This window comes from Pelophylax lessonae (genome assembly GCF_965119305.1).
Source record: "Pelophylax lessonae genome assembly, chromosome: 5".
Lineage (NCBI taxonomy): Eukaryota > Metazoa > Chordata > Amphibia > Anura > Ranidae > Pelophylax > Pelophylax lessonae.
The window spans coordinates 352,885,427-352,904,505 of NC_138772.1; the positions used below are offsets into that span (position 1 = coordinate 352,885,427).

General features: G+C 46.5%; 1 protein-coding gene across 1 annotated transcript in view; it reads right to left on the reverse strand.

The window, feature by feature from the left end:
* The window catches only part of LOC309556247 (cytidine monophosphate-N-acetylneuraminic acid hydroxylase-like), a 250,871-nt gene that overhangs the window by 28,603 nt on the left and 203,189 nt on the right, over positions 1-19,079 (reverse strand). The window contains exon 9 of the mRNA XM_082258661.1: positions 13,568-13,703. Within this exon, the coding sequence (XP_082114787.1) occupies positions 13,568-13,703 (136 nt within the window). The remainder of the gene's footprint in view (positions 1-13,567; positions 13,704-19,079) is intronic.

Consider the following 19,079-nt stretch of genomic DNA (forward strand, 5'->3'; position numbering starts at 1 on the left):
CGGCTTGTTTCTGAACCATCTGATCTCCTCCTGGTGTTTGACCCTCGGCTTGCCCCTTGGACTTTGCTCTTGCTACTACCTGCCTGTTTTCCCATTGTATGACCCCGGCTTGCCTAAGGACTCTGTTTCTGCCTGCTCACCTGTGTATGACCCCGGCTCGTCCCTGCTCTGCTACTTACCTTGCTCTTGGACTTATCACCGGTGTTTGACCCTCGGCCTGGCTTTTACTACTCTTCTAGTTGCCTGCCTTACCCAGAGTTCCTGAAATCATCTGGTGTTCACCGCAGGCGACCTGTGCTACTTGGGACGCTTCACCTCCTGTACCACTTCCAGGGGTGACTCGCACTGAGCTGCAAGGGAAGCCCTCTCTGCACTTCGGCCTCCATCCAGATTGTGACAGTATAATCCAGCCATGTCTGAGGCCGACAGAGGTGCTTCCCCGCTCGAGTCGCTATGTCAACAAGTCGCCACCCTGACCCAAGCAGTCCAGAGGCTTCAAGATGGCTACTTCCAGTTAGAAGGACATCTGCAGCATTTAACAACTTCTCCTTCTCCTGCTGATCCCAGCCAGCTCTCTGCCAGCTCCGCTTCTGCCTCCTCACAACAAGAGCACCCCAGTTCTCCACATTTTGCAATGGCACCTCCACCAGAGCCACGGGTGCCAACACCTGAACGTTTTCGCGGAGAACGAAAGAAATTCAGGTCCTTTAAAAATGCCTGCCTGCTGTACTTGGCCCTCCAGCCTAGGACCTTTTCCTCCTGAAACTGTGAAAGTGGGGTTCATAATCTCCCTACTATCTGAGGAACCCCAAACTTGGGCCCATGACCTTCTGGAACAAAAGAGTCCCACTCTGAACTCGGTGAACTCCTTCTTTGAGGTTATGGCTCAGCTTTATGAGGACCCCCAGCATGCCGCTACTGCCGAATCAGCCTTGCATGCTTTACAACAGGGGAAACGACCAGCAGAGGACTATACTCTTGACTTTCGCAGGTGGGCCGCAGACACTGATTGGAATGAGGCGGCTCTCAAATATCAATACCGCCATGGACTGTCCGAAATCCTCAAGGATGAACTGGCTCGTGTCGATACCCCTGCTTCTCTCGAGGGTCTTATTCAACTAGCCATTCAATTGGACAGACGTCTGAGAGAACGACGTTCCGAACGTTACCAAGGCTCCCGACCCACCTGGGTATTGCCTAAGGTTCCATCAGCTACTGCACCTCCTACTGGGTCACCTGCTACCTTGAGCACGGATGGGGAACCCATGCAGATCGGCTTGATTCGCTCCTCCTTGACTCCTGAGGAAAGACAACGTCGCCGGCAGGCCAACCTCTGCCTCTACTGTGGGGAGACCGGCCATTTCCTGCGCAACTGCCCTGTAAGACCCAGTAAGTCTTACCTACGAAGCTCTCCGAACTGTCAAGTCTCTGAGCCTTCCTCCTCTCACCTTGTTCTCCCTGTCTCCCTACAGGTGGCAGAAGGGAAGGTTCGGCTCCTGGCGATCATTGATTCCGGGGCGTGCAGCTGTTTCATGGACTTTGCTTTGACTAAGAAACTGGGTATCTCTTTGCAGCCGAGGAAACAAAGACTTGAGGTCCACTTAGCCGATGGTTCCCTGCCCAGCTCCGGTCCAGTTACCCGGGAGACCTGTCCTGTTCTAACTACATCGGACTCTGGCCATCAAGAGTTTGTTCGTTTCGATGTAATATCTTCACCCATGTTCCCCATCATCCTAGGACTCCCTGGGTCAAGAAGGAGATTCTCTTCACTTCTGAGTACTGCCAGAATCACTGCCTCCCTCCCGGGCCTCATAGTTCTTCTACCTGCTTGGCGGTTCAACCAGTACCCGACACCCTTTCCAGCATCCCTGCAGCCTATCGGGAGTTCATGGACGTTTTTGATAAAAAGAAAGCCGAGGTCCTTCCCCCTCATCGCTCCTACGATTGTCCCATTGAATTACTCCCTGGAGCTGAGATCCCGTTTGGGAGGATATTCCCTTTATCCGAGAACGAACTTGAAGTCCTCAGAGTCTACATCAATGAGAACTTGGAGAAGGGGTTCATCCGTCCCTCCTCTTCTCCTGCTGGGGCTGGCATATTTTTTGTGGAGAAAAAAGATGGCTCTTTAAGACCCTGTGTGGACTACCGAGAACTCAACAAGATTACTGTTAAGAACCGGTACCCTCTTCCCCTTATTCCTGAACTTGTTCAGCGCTTCCGATGTGCCCGAATTTTCACAAAACTTGATCTCCGAGGAGCCTATAACCTAGTCCGAATCCGAGAAGGGGATGAGTGGAAGACAGCGTTCAGAGCTCGATTTGGCCACTTCGAGTACTTGGTCATGCCTTTTGGGCTGTGCAACTCTCCAGCGACTTTTCAACATCTCGTGAACGACATCTTCCGAGAATTCCTGGACAACTTTCTGATAGTTTATCTAGATGACATCCTCATCTTTTCTGCCACCCTTGAGCTCCATCGGGCTCATGTTAAAAGAGTGCTTGCCACCCTGAGGAAGTATGGACTCTATGTAAAGGCAGAAAAGTGTGACTTTGAGAAGGATTCCATTCAGTTTTTAGGACTGATTATCTCCACCAATGGAATCTCCATGGATCCTCAGAAAGTAAAATCTATTTTAGATTGGCCAGCCCCTTCCGACAAAAAAGGTGTCCAACGGTTTATAGGCTTTGCCAATTTTTACAGAAGGTTCGTGAAAGGTTTCTCCACGATCATCTCACCCATCACCCAGCTGACCCGCCAGCAGGTTCGCTTCTGCTGGTCACCGGAGGCCCAAGCAGCATTTGATGAACTAAAAAGACTATTTATCTCGGCACCTATCCTTCAGCACCCGTATCCAGCTCTGCCCTATATATTAGAAGTTGACGCTTCAGAAATTGCTACTGGGGCAATCCTGTCCCAACGTCAAGGCCCGAAGGTGCTTCTTCACCCCGTGGCCTTTTCCTCCCGGAAAATGACTCCTCCAGAGAGGAACTACGATGTAGGTGATCGTGAACTTTTGGCTATAAAATGTGCCTTAGAGGAGTGGAGATATCTGCTGAAAGGGGCCGCCCATCCCATCATGATTTTCACTTACCACAGGAACTTAGAATACCTAAGAACAGCTAAACGACTAAGACCTCGACAAGCCCGGTGGGCTCTGTTCTTTTCAAGGTTCAACTTCCACATCACCTACAGGCCCGGGTCTAAGAATGGAAAAGCAGATGCTCTTTCTCGGATGTTTCCTGACAACCCAGAGATGATTGAACCCAATACCATTCTCTCTGCTCAAAATTTTTTTTTGCTTATCCAGCCTGACCTGAAGACTGTGATTAAGAAGGCCTCTGCTCAGAGTACAGAACCAGTAACTCCCCCCTTAAGCAGACGAGATGGATTCTTGTGGCATCAAGACAAAATTTTTGTTCCCCCTCAAGTAAGACTTCAGGTCTTAAAAAGCTTTCATGACCACAAGCTTGCCGGTCACTTCGGGGTACGGAAGACCCTCGAACTGGTCCAACGCCTCTTCTGGTGGCCCAGCCTGAATCAGGACTGCAAGGTTTATGTTGGTTCCTGTGTCACTTGCCAACGTAGCAAGGGGTCCAAAACCAAGTCTTGGGGCCTACTGAGACCTCTACCCATTCCTGAACAACCCTGGAAGAAGCTCTCTATGGACTTCATCGTGGATCTCCCACCCTCAGAAGGGTTCACCACTATTCTGGTGGTAGTTGACCGTCTTTCAAAGATGGCCCACTTTTTACCCATGATCGGTACACCCTCTGCTCTAGATACTGCCAACGTGTTCATTAGAGAGATACTTAGGTTACACGGGCTTCCGGACAATATCGTATCAGACAGAGGTGTACAATTCACCTCTAGATTCTGGAGGGAGCTATGTAAATCCTTATCCATTGAAATAAGTCTGTCATCGGCTTACCATCCACAGAGTAATGGGCAAACCGAAAGAACGAACCAAACTTTGGAGCAATATCTATGATGTTTTTGCACAGGTTCCCAGGATAATTGGGTTTCTCTCCTTCCTTGCGCAGAATTTGCGTACAACTATTCTCTACACTCAGCAACCAATCAAACCCCATTCTGGGCAAATTACGGGTTCCATCCCTCTTTCTTGCCTAACGTCATTCCTGAAACATCAGTCCCTGCAGTCCAGGATCGAGTAAGTTCCATCCAGGCCAACTACCAGTTACTGCAGGATGCCATACTCAAGGCCCAAAAGGACTATAAAAGATTCTATGATCTGAAGAGGAAAGGAAATCCTGATTACAAGATTGGAGATAAGGTATGGCTTTCTTCTATAAATTTGAAACTGTCTTGTCCTTCTAGGAAACTTGGGCCCAGATTTATCGGCCCTTTTGAAATCAAGAGGGTGATTAATCCAGTGGCTTTTGAACTGGCTCTGCCCAGTTCCTACAAGATCCACCCAGTGTTCCATACCTCTCTACTTAAACCAGTTGTACAGAGCCCGTTCCCTGGAAGAGAGGAGCTACCTCCACCGCCGGTTTCAGTGGAAGGTGAAACTGAGTTTGAGGTCGAATCCATCTTGGATTGCAGGAAAAGGGGTAGACAGACTCAGTACTTAATTAAGTGGAAGGGGTATCCCCCTGAAGATAATTCATGGGAACCCATGAGCAATATCCATGCCCCAAGGCTTATCAGAGAATTCCATAGAAGGTTTTCTGAAAGTCAGGCCCGTCTGGGCATCCGGAGGCTGCCCCTTGGGGGGGGGGGGGGCACTGTCAGGGATACAGCCGTACTGGCATTTCTGCCAGTACAAGTCATGGACGCTCCTGGCTCAATCGACACAGCCCTCTGCTGGCCCGTCAGGGAAATGGCCGTAGGAGAACTGGCAACATTGCCAGTAATAGCAATGATCGTTCCAGCCTCAATTGACACTGCCCTCTGCTGGCCTATAAAAGGTGGCCATAGGAGCAGACTCATTGCTGGATTATCTCTCAGCTTCCTGTGTTCTTGTGCTTCCTGTTTCCTGTTTGGACTGTTTGTGACCGGCTTGTTTCTGAACCATCTGATCTCCTCCTGGTGTTTGACCCTCGGCTTGCCCCTCGGACTTAGCTCTTGCTACTACCTGCCTGTTTTCCCAGTGTATGACCCCGGCTTGCCTAAGGACTCTGTTTCTGCCTGCTCACCTGTGTATGACCCCGACTCGTCCCTGCTCTTCTACTTACCTTGCTCTTGGACTGATCACCGGTGTTTGACCCTCGGCCTGGCTTTTACTACTCCTCTAGTTGCCTGCCTTACCCAGAGTTCCTGAAATCCATAGAGTGCCTCCATCCCAGAGTGCCTCCATCCAGATTGTGATAGGTGGAGTGTACAGCTGCGTACAGCCAGCCTTTGCAAATCAATGACAGGTCTGCCGAAGCCCTAGCCAGGGCCGGTCTTTGAGGTGTGCAAGCTGTGCGGCTGCACAGGGCGCCATGGGCAACAGGAGCGCCGTACGGCCATCACAGCTCGCAGCAGTCAGTTACTCACAGCCAGGGCGAGTCACAGCAGGACTGTCTGAAGATGGGGCTGGCTGAAGATCAACGCACTTGAAAAATAAGATGGCCTGCGGCTGACCTGACAGGTACACTGCGCAAGCACCGCCGCCGCTCGGGAAAGCCGGTACACGATCGGCTATTCTCAGGCAGACGGTGCATGTGCGGTGATGTGTTGGCACCGGGCGGCGCCATTTTTAAATGCAAGGCGCCTTACCAAATGGTAAGTGAGACCCCTCCGCAGCCCCTGCATCTCCTGAGATTCTCCTGTACTATGCCCGTAGCACTGCATCTTCTGTACTATGCCCGCAGCACTGTCTCTCCTGTACCATGTCCACAGCCCTGCATCATGCCTGCAGCCCTGCATCTCCTACACCATGCCTGCAGCCCCTGAATTTCCTGCACCATGCCCACAGCCCTTGCATTTCCTGCACCATGCCCGCAGCCCCTGCACCTCCTGCGCCATGCCCGCAGCCACTTCATCTTCTGTATCATGTCCGCAGCCCCTGCATCTCCTGCACCATGCCTGCAGCCCCTGCATCTCCTGTACCATGTCCGCAGCCCCTGCATCTCCTGCACCATGCCCGCAGCCCCTGCATCACCTGCACCATGCCCGCAGTCCCTGCATCATGCCCGCAGCCTCTGCATCTCCTGCACCATGCCTGCAGCCCCTGCATCTTCTGTACCATGTCAGCAGCCCCTGCATCTCCTGCACCATGCCCGCAGCCCCTGCATCTCCTGCACCATGCCCGCAGCCCCTGCATTTCCTGCACTATGCCCACAGCCCCTACATCTCAAGAACCATACCCACAGCCCCTGCATCTCCTGCACCATGCCCGCAGTACCTGCATCTGATGTACCATGTCCGCAACCCCTGCATCATGCCCACAGCTTCTGCATCTCCTGCACCATGCCCGCAGCCCCTGCATCACCTGCACCATGACCGCAGTCCCTGCATCATGCCCGCAGCCTCTGCATCTCCTGCACCATGCCTGCAGCCCCTGCATCTTCTGTACCATGTCCACAGCCCCTGCATCTTCTGTACCATGTCCACAGCCCCTGCATCTCCTGCACCATGCCCGCAGCCCCTGCATTTCCTGCACTATGCCCACAGCCCCTACATCTCATGAACCATACCCACAGCCCCTGCATCTCCTGCACCATGCCCGCAGTACCTGCATCTGATGTACCATGTCCGCAACCCCTGCATCATGCCCACAGCTTCTGCATCTCCTGCACCATGCCCGCAGCCCCTGCATCACCTGCACCATGACCGCAGTCCCTGCATCATGCCCGCAGCCTCTGCATCTCCTGCACCATGCCTGCAGCCCCTGCATCTTCTGTACCATGTCCACAGCCCCTGCATCTTCTGTACCATGTCCACAGCCCCTGCATCTCCTGCACCATGCCCACAGCCCCTGCATCTCCTGCACCATGCCACCAGCCCCTGCATCATGCCCACAGTTTCTACATCTCCTGCATCATGCCCGCAGCCCCTGCATCTCCTGTACCATGCCCACAGCCCCTGCATCTCCTGCACCATGCCTGCAGCACTGTCTCTCCTGTACCATGCCCCCGGCTCTTCATGTACCATGCCCACAGCCCTGCATCTCCTACACCATGCCTGCAGCCCCTGCATTTCCTGCACCATGCCTGTGGCTCCTGCATTTCCTGGACCATGCCCGCAGCCCCTGCATCTCCTGCACCATGCCCGCAGCCCCTGCGTCCCCTGCACCATGCCCGCAGCCCCTGCATCTCCTGCACAATGCCCACAGTCCCTGCATCATGCCCGCAGCCTCTGCATCTCCTGCACCATGCCCGCAGCCCCTGCGTCCCCTGCACCATGCCTGCAGCCCCTGCGTCTCATTCACCATGCCCGCAGCCCCTGCATCTCCTGCACAATGCCCACAGTCCCTGCATCATGCCCGCAGCCTCTGCATCTCCTGCACCATGCCCGCAGCCCCTGCATCTCTCTCTTATTTGTTACAAATATTTTTTTCCTCTTTGTATATGTTTAGGTGAGCAGGGGGCGAGGGGTGAGGATGGGGGGCACCGCAAGATTAGCCCGCACAGGGCGCCTGAACATCTAAGGTCAGCCCTGGCCATAGCTGTATGGATGTTTAAGCAAAAACACATCGTTTACAGGACTTACACACTGCACTGAATGCTGCGTTCAGCCCCTCAGCACCGGTATGCATGTAAAAATAAACCCATGGCTCTAGCCAGCTTGTACAGGTTGGCTGTAGGTGGCTGAACAATCCACCTGTCACTCTTGGGCAAAGAAGAACAAGACTTAAGAAGCAGTAATGAAAATATATGGTACCTAGATCAGTTGATTTATGAAGCCAGGATCTTAGATGATGAGCTTGTGTAATACTGATTCGAAGAAAATCCTCAACATTTTTTGAAGAGAAATCCAGGAGAAGGTAGAGGGAGAAAAAGCAACAGTAGAGATTATTTAGTATTGTGGAAGAGGACCTAAGAGGGCTGAAAATCAGAAAAATGGGCATTAAAACCAAGACAGAGAAAAATAGGCCAAAATTGTTCATGATGTCATGGACCCTCCAGAGCTCCAGTGCCACAGTGACTTTTACTTTATCTTTATTATGTCTTGTTTCTTTACTCCAGGTTATCAGTTTCTGGCATTTATATCAAATGCACACTCTGAGCTGTTACTGCCATTTTATTCAAACCAATGAAAATGCATCAAAACACACATCAGTGCTTGTTAAAAGGAAAACACATCAGGGATAAAAGCAGCAAAACGTCATCAACCCAGAGGACTGAGGGCATGCTATAAATGAATGGCATCTTGCGCCCCCCCAAATCACCATAGTGCCCATCATGTATAGTGTGACAATAGCGGTCTCAGGGTGTCAGAGCTGCAGGCTTTGTACTCAGGGAGCCTCATCTAACGTTCTACCTGGACAGAATAGTGCTTAAACCCCAGACTGCTTTTATCCATGGGGTGTCTTTCTCCTTCCGCTTTAACTAGGAAGTCAATTTACCATCTTTCTTGGTTAAGTGAGAGAACCACATCCCCTGGATGTTGATCTTGTTGGCAGAGTATTAAAATGATGCACTGGAAGCTTCTTGAATGCAGAGAATACAGCTTTACTTTCATGGAGGAAAACAGAACATATATTTCCATAGAACGGGAAACAGTAGCATCCAAGTACATACAGGGAGAGAGACACTACAGCACCATCTGCTGCATAGAGAGGTATAATGCATACAGTATATAGTCATATTTTAAAGCAACATTTGCTGTAGCCCTTCCAACAGATCTAACTCTGATGACCTGCTTGGCAGCTACCTTTTCATTCAGGAAAGCTGAAATCTGTACTTGGTTCCGGCATGGCTTAAGGCAAGGTCAGTCAGCATCAACATTTACAGTCACCTCCTAGATTGTTAAGACAATTAAAAGAGCCTACTCTTCACAAGACCTTCCTGTTTGAGGATTTAAGAGCACTTATAACTAGGGAAATGCCAGCTCTGTGGACAGAGCAGTGTCAAGTGTCTCCTGAGGCTATTTGCAAGTCAGCAATATGGACCTCCCCGGACACCTTCATTACACTTAATAGGTAAACCCGGCTCACGACAGTAAAATTGGGAACATTCATTGTGCATATTTATGCTACTGACCATTACAAAATGTTTCTTGCACCCTTCTGTATGGGGAGTTAGTTCCCATTATATGCTGCCTTGTAGCGTCAGGAAAACTGAAAATTGTATACTCACCTTTCTGTAATTTTCCTTTCCTGGTGCATCTTCATGGCAGCATACAGATTCCCAACCAAATTGTGAGAGTTACAGAGAATTTTGCGAGCTGGGTCTGTCTTTGATTTATAGTTAACCAGCCCTATCAGGTTTTGGGGGTGGAGCCACAACCCATTGTATGCTGCCATGAAGATATACCAGGAAAGGAAAATAACGGAAAGGGGAGTATACAATTTTCAAATTTCTCATCAGCAGTTAGAGCAGTCTTGTGACTTTTTTCAGTGTCAAGCCAAGCACTGGTAAAGCTTGTAGGAGTAGTTTTCTGACTGACCTATGAGACTGCAAGACCCCTGACCCACTGCCTGGACAGCACTAATTGGCCCTGTGCTGATCACATGCACTCTCCTAAGAACAAAAAGAAACCGCTCTAGCAGTACACATCAAACTGAGCATGTCCAGAGTGGCTCCTTAAACTCTGTGTTATCAGGAAATTATTAGAAGTCAGTGAAAAGAGGGGAGGATCTGTGCATACATGATCAAACAGTCTTTTTGCACAATGCGGTGGATTAACCTCTTAGGTTCAAAAGTGAGTATTACAAACATGCTTTAGGCCCCTTTCACACTTGTGTGACTTATCCTGTGACTTGGGACTGCAAAGTCGCATGACAAGTGGTACCCTATGATTTCTAATGAGTGCCGTTCATATCTGTGTGACTTCAAGTCGCAGCAACTTCAAAGCAGTCCTTGCACTACTTTGGTCTGACTTTGATGTGACTTGAGGTCACATCAAAGTCACGGACATTACACAGACATTCTTTCAAGTTGCATCAAAGTCGCGTCAAAGTTGCGTGACTTTCAGGTCGCACAAGTGTGAAAGGGCCTCACTGCATATACACTGATTTTACTGTTATGCGTTTAGTTACACTTTTAAAGATAACTAAACCCAAGAACAAAAATGCAGTATATTGCAGCCTATAGTTAATAGATTTGATTACTAAATCACTTTAATTTAGCTCTGGTTAAAACATAAACCCTGGAACAAAAATGCAGTATATTGCAGCTTGTAGTTCATAGATGTGATGGCTGTATTCGTTTTTTTTTTTCTCTTCAGGTTAAGAACATTTCAGCAAACAAAGAAAATACCTTTTGCTCTTTCCAGAAATACAGTGTCCTTGTCATTTCCTGTGAGTTGTACCAAAGAATATCTTCCTTCCTAGCTGTCTTCTGTAAACTACCAATTGCTTTGTCCCCATGTAATGGAGATGAAGAGATACAGACATGTTTGTTGCCCTGTTGCCCATATCAGGAGAGCAGCCTAGGGTGACACCCATAGATACCGTGGTGGATTGACATAGCCACCCAAGCACAGGAAGATATTTGCAGGATAACCAGGAAAAAATAAATCAAAAGGAGCTTAAAAAAAGATATAATAATTCAGCCCCTACACCATAGCCTAGTAAGATGCAATAGATTAAATTTTTGGTTTTGAGTTTATGTAGCCAGAATCGGACTACTACAATATATATACATTTAGATGTCTATTGTTGCTGTTGGAGTTGTCTGTGTGCCCCTTTAATACTGCTTTCAGCGGAGATTGGCCTCTCACAGGAACTGGATTGTGGTAGTTCTCAATCGAGAGCAGACTGTTATCTGGATTGCTGAGGGAACTGTTCTCCCAGGGAGCAACGGGGAAGTGAAGGACCATGGGAGAGACTATAAACCCATCTGCTCCACAGTGTGAATGCGCTCTTGCTTTCAGGACCCAGTGAGTGTGGATCAGCCAGTGGTGTGAGTACAGGACTGGCGGTGGCTAAGGCCTAGACCCGCGTGCGGAGCTCATCCTCAGCGGAGCGGATGCTGATAGCTACACTCTGGATGCTGTCACAGTATAGCTGAAGAGGAAGTGAGTGAAGCCCAGACGGACAGCCTGAGGAAGCAGAGTATCGCTCACTCCCATATGCCGGAGCATGGTAGAGTGCATCACCTGTCTTATAGGACCCTCACGAATGGACAACCCGAGAGAGAGAGAGAGAGGGGGTGGCTGTGTGGAATCCTAACTGCAAGTATAACCTCTCTCCTCAACACACTGACTGCAGACATTATTGCACACATTACCTCCCTTGGGATTACAATTTATCACTTTGAACAGTGATAAGAGCTCCAACTGCCAGTAGAGATTAGCAAGGCCTTGCTAGGGGAGGGGTGTCGACACCTACTACATCTTAAAGGGGACACACTTAATTTGTTTACAGCATGCTAGTTAGAACATTAATAACACTAGAATAGCTCTAAGTTTTCCTTTAAGTTGACAATCAGAGTATTATTATAAAGGTCATCACTATTGCAAGTCTTAGAGTCTTAGGGTATAGTTCTACCACTGTTCATTGATATTGTACTTCTTTATTTGTTATTCCTTTACATCAGTCTCACTGAACCCTGCTGGTTTAGGTGGGATTTCGCTGACTGATAGAGTTATACCTGTTTATCCTTTAAGTATACAGCAAAACCTTATTTACCTTGTGTCAGTGTGTCTTTAAATGTATACATATAATGTCGGAACCTAGAGTGTCAGGTGGGTTGGACGGTTCACAGGGTCACAGGAGTGCTGAGGAACACTCATCATGATGCCAGCAGCCCTCAATGTGGGGGCAGTGCTACATTTAGTTAATAAACTGCATTATTACTATTTTCTGAACTGAATCCTTTGCTGAAGACTATACCCTGGTTATACCATTCATATTACACAACAATAACTCCTTTGTTGCCAGTGTATTATTACAACTGCATATTACCTACTCGCATATTGTCATGATTGCCCATTTGTTTTTTTGTGTTATGTCACTGTTACAATTTCGTTGTCCGTATACTGTCATGAATACCGATTGGTTGCTCACATATTGTAATCAATGCACATTTATTGCTAGGATTGCCATTTTTTGCCTGTCATTAACTACATCCATACCGGGCCATTTTTGGTACTCCGCCGCTAGATGTGAAAATCATAATTTATTTGCTAGAAAATTACTCAGAACCCCCAAACACTATATATATATATATATTTTTTTTTTTTAGCAGAGACCCTAGGGAATAAAATGGCGGTCATTGCAACATTTTATGTCACACGGTATTTGCCCAGAATCTTTTCAAACGTGTTCTTTTTAATTAAATGAAAAAAACAAAACACTACTTAGCCCAATTTTGTTTTTGTACAATGTGAAAATTAATGTTATGCCGAGTAAATAGATACCTAACATGTCACGCTTTAAAATTGTGCACACTCGTGGAATGACGCCAAACTTTGGTACTTAAAAATCTCCAAAGACAACACTTTAAAACATTTTACAGGTTACCAGTTTAGAGTTACAGAGGAGGTCTTGGGCTAGAATTGTTGCTCTTGCTTTAACGTTCACGGTGATACCTCACATGTGTGGATTGAACGCCGTTTACATATGTGCCCATGACGTACGCATGCATTTCATTTCTCGCATGTGGAGGCACTTTCATTTTTTTTTTTTAATTCTTTCTTTTATTTTTATTTTTTATTTCTACACTTACACTTTCATTTTTTTTTTTGGATCACTTTTATTACTATTACAAGGAATGTAAACATCCCTTGTAATAAGAAGTGCTTGGCAGATCCTCTTTATGGAGCCATCTGGGGTCAGATCTGGCCTCAGATCTCTCCTACAGGCTGGAAAGCCTGAAATAAAAAAAAAACGATTTTAGCTATCCAGCCTGAGATCACGGCAGTATTGACAACTGCCAGGCTGGGCGTGACATCATAACATCACGCCCGGGCCTCTGAGGGTCATAGAGACTGCCGCGGACCATCTGGTCCTCGGCAGTCTCTATGGTGTACTTCCGCCGTCAGCGGATTCCTTCTCCAGCTCGCCGATTGCACGGGTGAGCCGGTAGAAGCACTGGAGGGTGGGGTGGGGGGGGGCAATGTCCCCTCCTGTCGCCTGTAAGAACGTGATCAAGCAGCTTCTATGATTATTCCCATGGTGATAATCATATCTCATTCAGATATCCCCACCTAAAGCCCTGGACATCATATGACATCCAGCAGTAAGGAAGTGGTTAACAAACCACCCCCATATTTTTCCACTATTAAATCCTTTAATTTACCGCATTACCCCATTTATCTAGAGGTTGCCAGGGGTGATACCAAAAAGGCTTGCAGTCAAATTTCACCTCAGCATTGTGCATGATAAAAATCAGTGACGATTAAGGTTGAAATTTCAACAAGGATATAAATCATTTTAGAAGAAATCATTCCCTAAATACATTTTTATTCCCTTTGCTCATACCTAATACCACCTGATGTATAAAGGCAAACATACTTATCTGATGGATGTGCCTCCACAAAGTAACCAGCAAAGGGGCAATAGATACGGGGATTCAAGTCCTTGACAAGCTGGGCTTTGTAATGCAGCAGCTTCTTTCTCTCTGTTTTTATAAACTGTGCCTTCCATTCCTCTGCAGATTAAGAACAGGGATACCTTGCTTAAATAATATGTCATGAATGCTCTATATCAATATTAGAAGAGATGGAGAAAATTAAAACTTCATAAAGTCTGAGGACATACTATACAGAAGTTTAGTGTATTCATTTAAAGTTGAAATTTAATCAGCTTATATGTAATGCAGGCAGAACATGGTCGCTGGCAGGGACCTACAGGGTGCTGTACTTCGTTTCCTGAAAACATCAAAGCACCCTACTGCAGTGCTCCTCTTAAGAGCCCTCAGCCCTGATGTAAGCAATGGGCTGGATCTTGAGAGGAGTTGTGCAAATATAAAATATCTTGATGGATTTATGCCAGTCTGGAGGAGTGGGTGTTCCTGGGCAAACTGCATTTGCTTGCAGAATGCCCTATGTAATGTCCACATATGATGCTGAACCTGTATGATTGAAAAAACTGAAGTCAAATGAATGAAAGGTGCAGGTCATGGACAGTAAGTGTAGAAAGGAAAAAGCTAGATGACTCCACATGTCCTCCATTGGGGAAATTAGGCGGGCACTATTTGACTAGCTAAAATCAGTGTAGCACTGCCCCCCAAATTTCAGAGCCTTTATATGTAATAAGCAAACATGGCTTCCACCATTTACATATATGACTGACTAGTCATACACAGAAAGAAAAGTTTTTGAAACATTAAGGCTACCACTGCACCCTGTTAGAATTTCTATGAATAAAAATTTATATTTTAATCATTTCTATATTCTTGATCTATGGGGCCGGTTTTCAAAAAGGTCAAAGGGCAGTGTCAGCTTGAGGCCTAGTACACACAGGCCGAATGTCAATAAAAACTGGCCAACATTCGGCTTGTGTGTTGGATGAGCATGCTGGAAAACCAGCAGCCGACTCTTCCCAATCAGCACTCTTAGTTGAAGGCTGAAAGCGCTGACCGGAGTGTTCTGGCGGGTTTGCTAGTACAGCGGTTCCTACTGGAGCTGTAAAATTTTTGGTTTGTTCAACCTGCTGGGTTAAACAAAAAAAAAAACTAGTAGTTTGTACCAGGCTTAAGTTTGACAATCCCAAAATGCAGAAATTAACTAATTTGGTCTCTAAATAACCTTGCTTACAGAACAAATTCTCTGGACAATGGGGTTTCTGTTATCGACCCACCTGAATCCTGGGAGAAATTATTTTCTTATTACCTGTTTAACATGCCTTGGACCTGGCAAACACAGGTCAAAATCCTATGCCAAGATACACAGAGTATCTTTCACTCTATTGTACTCATTACCTGGGCAAACAAACCTTGCATATGTAGCACCCTTCAAGGTAGGTGCTAGGTAAAGTATAGTGGGCCTTGTCTGCTTAACAGCAGAGCCATGATTTTCAGCTGGGCTGTCATGTCTCCCAGGTGTGGCTGTTGAGACTGGGGAGTCTCCCCACTGTACTCAATCAGAGGGTTCTCATTGGGCAGTGGAAGAAACCCAGCCAATGGTGCACTCAGGCCTGTATCTACCCCAGAAAGGCAGATTTTGCCACACAGCATTCTGGGAGTGGGTATAAGTTTGAGGGGAGCACATAATGCAGCGTCTTTGGTGGGAAGCAGAGTCCCAGGAGGGAGAGTACGGCTGTCTCTCCTCCTGTCAGAGGTATCGGGTGTCCCAGGTGGCTTGCCTGAGGGAACAGAGGGCTAAGCTGCAGAGAGGATCCGGTGTGCCGAGAGGGGTCAAGTTTCAGGAAAGCATTCCCAGTTTGCGAGTACTGCAAACTGCCCCTGGGGGTCTGCCAAGTGAGAAGGGACCACTCCGGAGAAGGTCAGAGAGATCCGGGAGCTAGCTAGCCAGTGCGGGAAGCAAGTGTACAAGGGGGTGCTAGTGTTGACCCTGAAGTGTAAAGGGGGTGCCAGAGTTTCGGCCCTGAAGTGTACAAGGGGCTGCCAGTGTGTGGACCCTGAAGTGTAAAGGGGGGTGCCAGTGTGTGGACCCTGAAGTGTAGAGGGGGTGCCAGCAGTTGGGCCCTGAAGTATTCAGTGTACAGCGTGCAGTGTACAGTGTTGAGAGTTGCAGCAGCAGAAGCAGTTTACAGAAGCTACCTCAGTCAGGAAGGACTGGAGGGAGCAGTGTTCAGGACGTTTGAGCTAATCAGAGTGTCAGAAGTCAAGTTTCAAGTACAGTAAAGCATGTCAGTGTTTTTCAAGCGCCAGCAAGCGTTGGTCAGCACCCAGCCGGGCAAGACAGCGCTGAAAGGCATTGTCCTTCAAGTAAAGGTAAAGGTAATGAACTCCGCGCTTATGGTTTATAAAGATATAACAGGTGTACTAGACTGCAGCCTCCCTTAGTTATAGTCGGAGGACTATAAAGTATGTAAAAGGGGGTGGAGGGAACGGCGCTGTCTGGTAATTAAAATAAGTAATGTCCTATGTATTTGACAATAAATATATTAAAAAATATTAAAAAATGATGTATTGATATATACAGTAAGAGAGAGATATATATGGGACTAGATAAAAAAGGATAAGTATATAAAAATATGCACTGTATAAATATATAAAAGGTAAGAAGGATCAAAGTGCTAGGTGCATGAATGTGCAATCAATGTAAACATAAACACAAAATGTATGCAAGTGTTGTACGCATAAATATGTATCTTTCAATTACATAAAAGATATATAATGGTGATCAAAAATAAAGTGCAATAAACCACAAGTGCAGCAAAGAGTACAAAGTAAAAAATGTCAATGAACTAAATTGACAAATACATATAATACTGTGCAATGAGTTCATATGCAAAAAAGTGGCAAGTGCATATAAATAAATCTAATGCCGTGGGTATAGGGTGCCAAATGCGTAAAATCCTATTAGTGTATATACAAATAAATACAAATGAGTGACGTGAAATCAATAACTGTTAGTGATATAAAAAAGGAAGGAAAAGTAACAAGTCCAATCGTGCACTATTGTTAAAGTGACTCAAAGGTGCAATAAGTAACCCCGAGGTGGGCAGTGAGGTGCTCGGTGACCCCTCCGATAAATAGCACACTCACCAGAGGTACCCACCCCACACAGGGGTACAGAGCGGGTACAAATGCTGTTCCAATACTGGGTCCTAATCTCCTCTGACGATCCTGGATTGGACGTCTGTGGGGTGTCTAGGCAGGACAGGTCCTGGATGGAACAGGGGTCAAATGGTGTCCTGGTGGTTTGGGGTATATGCTCCAGGTGTCCGCAGGGAACCAATGGTGCAGGTGTTCAGAAAAAAAAGGCACATTGAGGCGTGGATCGCATTGCGTTCCACACGCTGGTTTACACTGCCCGTTGATTATTTTCCGAATGTGAGTACCCGTAATCTTATATTTTGCATAATAAACCTGATTACCGGCAATACTACACTATGTGCCTGCAAATTATTTCATTAGCGCAGGCATAGGGCTCTGCTACTTTCACACCTATATATGTGTATGTGTATAAATACATATATGTGTGTGTGTATATATACCCCTACACAGAAGTTCTGATGTTATACCTGCCTCCAAAGAGCCCAAAAAATGCCCAAAAAAATGCCTGCTACAAAAACGCCCAGCTGTGTTGTTGCAGGTGTTTTTTTGGGCATTTTTTGGGCGTCTTTGGAGGCAGGCATAACATCTGAACTTCTGTATAGGGGTATATATACACACACACTTATATGTATTTATACATATACACACATATAGGTGTGATAGGAGCGAAGTCCTATGCCTGCTAATTATTTCATTAGCGCAGGCAAAGGGTTCTGCTACTTTCACACCTATATATGTGTATGTGTGTATATACATACATGTGTGTGTGTATATAAACCCCTACACAGAAGTTCAGATGTCATGCCTGCCTCCAAAGACGTCCACAAAAAAGCCCAATAAACGCCTGCTACAAAAACGCCCAGGTGTGTTGTTGCAGGCGTTTTTTTTGGGCATTTTTTGGGCGTCTTTGGAGACAGGCATAACATCTGAACTTCTGTATAGGGGTATATATACACACACACTTATATGTATTTATACACATACACACATATAGGTGTGATAGGAGCGAAGTCCTATGCCTGCTAATTATTTCATTAGCGCAGGCATAGGGTTCTGCTACTTTCACACCTATATATGTGTATATATACCCATACATGTATATGTACATACATACATGTGTGTGTGTATATATACCCCTACACAGAAGTTCAGATGTCATGCCTGCCTCCAAAGACGTCCACAAAAAAGCCCAATAAACGCCTGCTACAAAAACGGCCAGGTGTAAAAGTAGCGAAGCCACTACCCTGCTCTATTGCAATTCTAATAGAAACAATCTTTTTGCCATGGCGGTCACCCTGACATGGAAGGGTTTGGTCACCCTGCCATAGCAGTCAGAGTCAGTTAACCCTACACTACACTACAGTCACCCTGACACTTTCCCTACAGAAACTAGATTATTAAATCTAACTATAGTGGAAAATAGTACCCTAACTACACTAGATATGCCTTTCCTCACACTAATAATTGCTAAATGACACTTTGAAGCAGGAGTAACAGAACTGCTTCCACTCTCTTCCACAGTCCTGTATTACAATGCTAGAGATTTGGCGGGGCTATGTTATATACTGGGGGGCATATTCACTACTGATTGGCCTCTGGACCCCCTAGTCACTCCAATCACATTCCTAGCATCCTCCTGCCCCCTCAATTGGCTTTTACTGATGGTTCTGGTCCAATCACGGGCTTTTAAAGCCCAGTTCCTGTCCCATTGCATTTTGGTCGGTTCTGGTTGCCGAATTCCGAACTTTTTCAGCAAAAAGTTCGAAATTCGGCCGAATTTCGAACAGTCAATGTTCGGGTCGAACCGATGGTCGACCCGAACCATTTGATCATCCCTAATCCCCAATATAAAATAAACAAAACAAACCAAAGATGCCGACTGGTCTTTGACTCAAATCTCACACTTGGGTATTAAGCTTAAATGGGCTGAAGGGGTTACCGGTGACCATGGCAGACCCACATCAGGCCCAATGCCTGTAAATTCTACTACTCATATACAGCTGGCTATTGTTTATTGAAATGAAAGACATTGGGTGAAAAACTGTTAACCATTAAGTCAGCTTGCGAGAATCATTATTATTTTATTATGAAACCTTGCCATCTCTGTAGTTAGAAGTTTACATTTGAACATGGCTACACTAAACGAGTAATTATCATAAATTAGAAATCACCAAATTTAGGCATTCTACTTTAGAAAGAATCACCTATTCCAACTTGTCATAGTAAAATATTAACTGGTCCTATAAAAGATTATTTTATAAGATCCATTTCCACTGGAAAACTGAAATGGTCATTTTTGGTCTCAGGAAGCCATATGGTAGCCAAGTGAGCTAGTACATA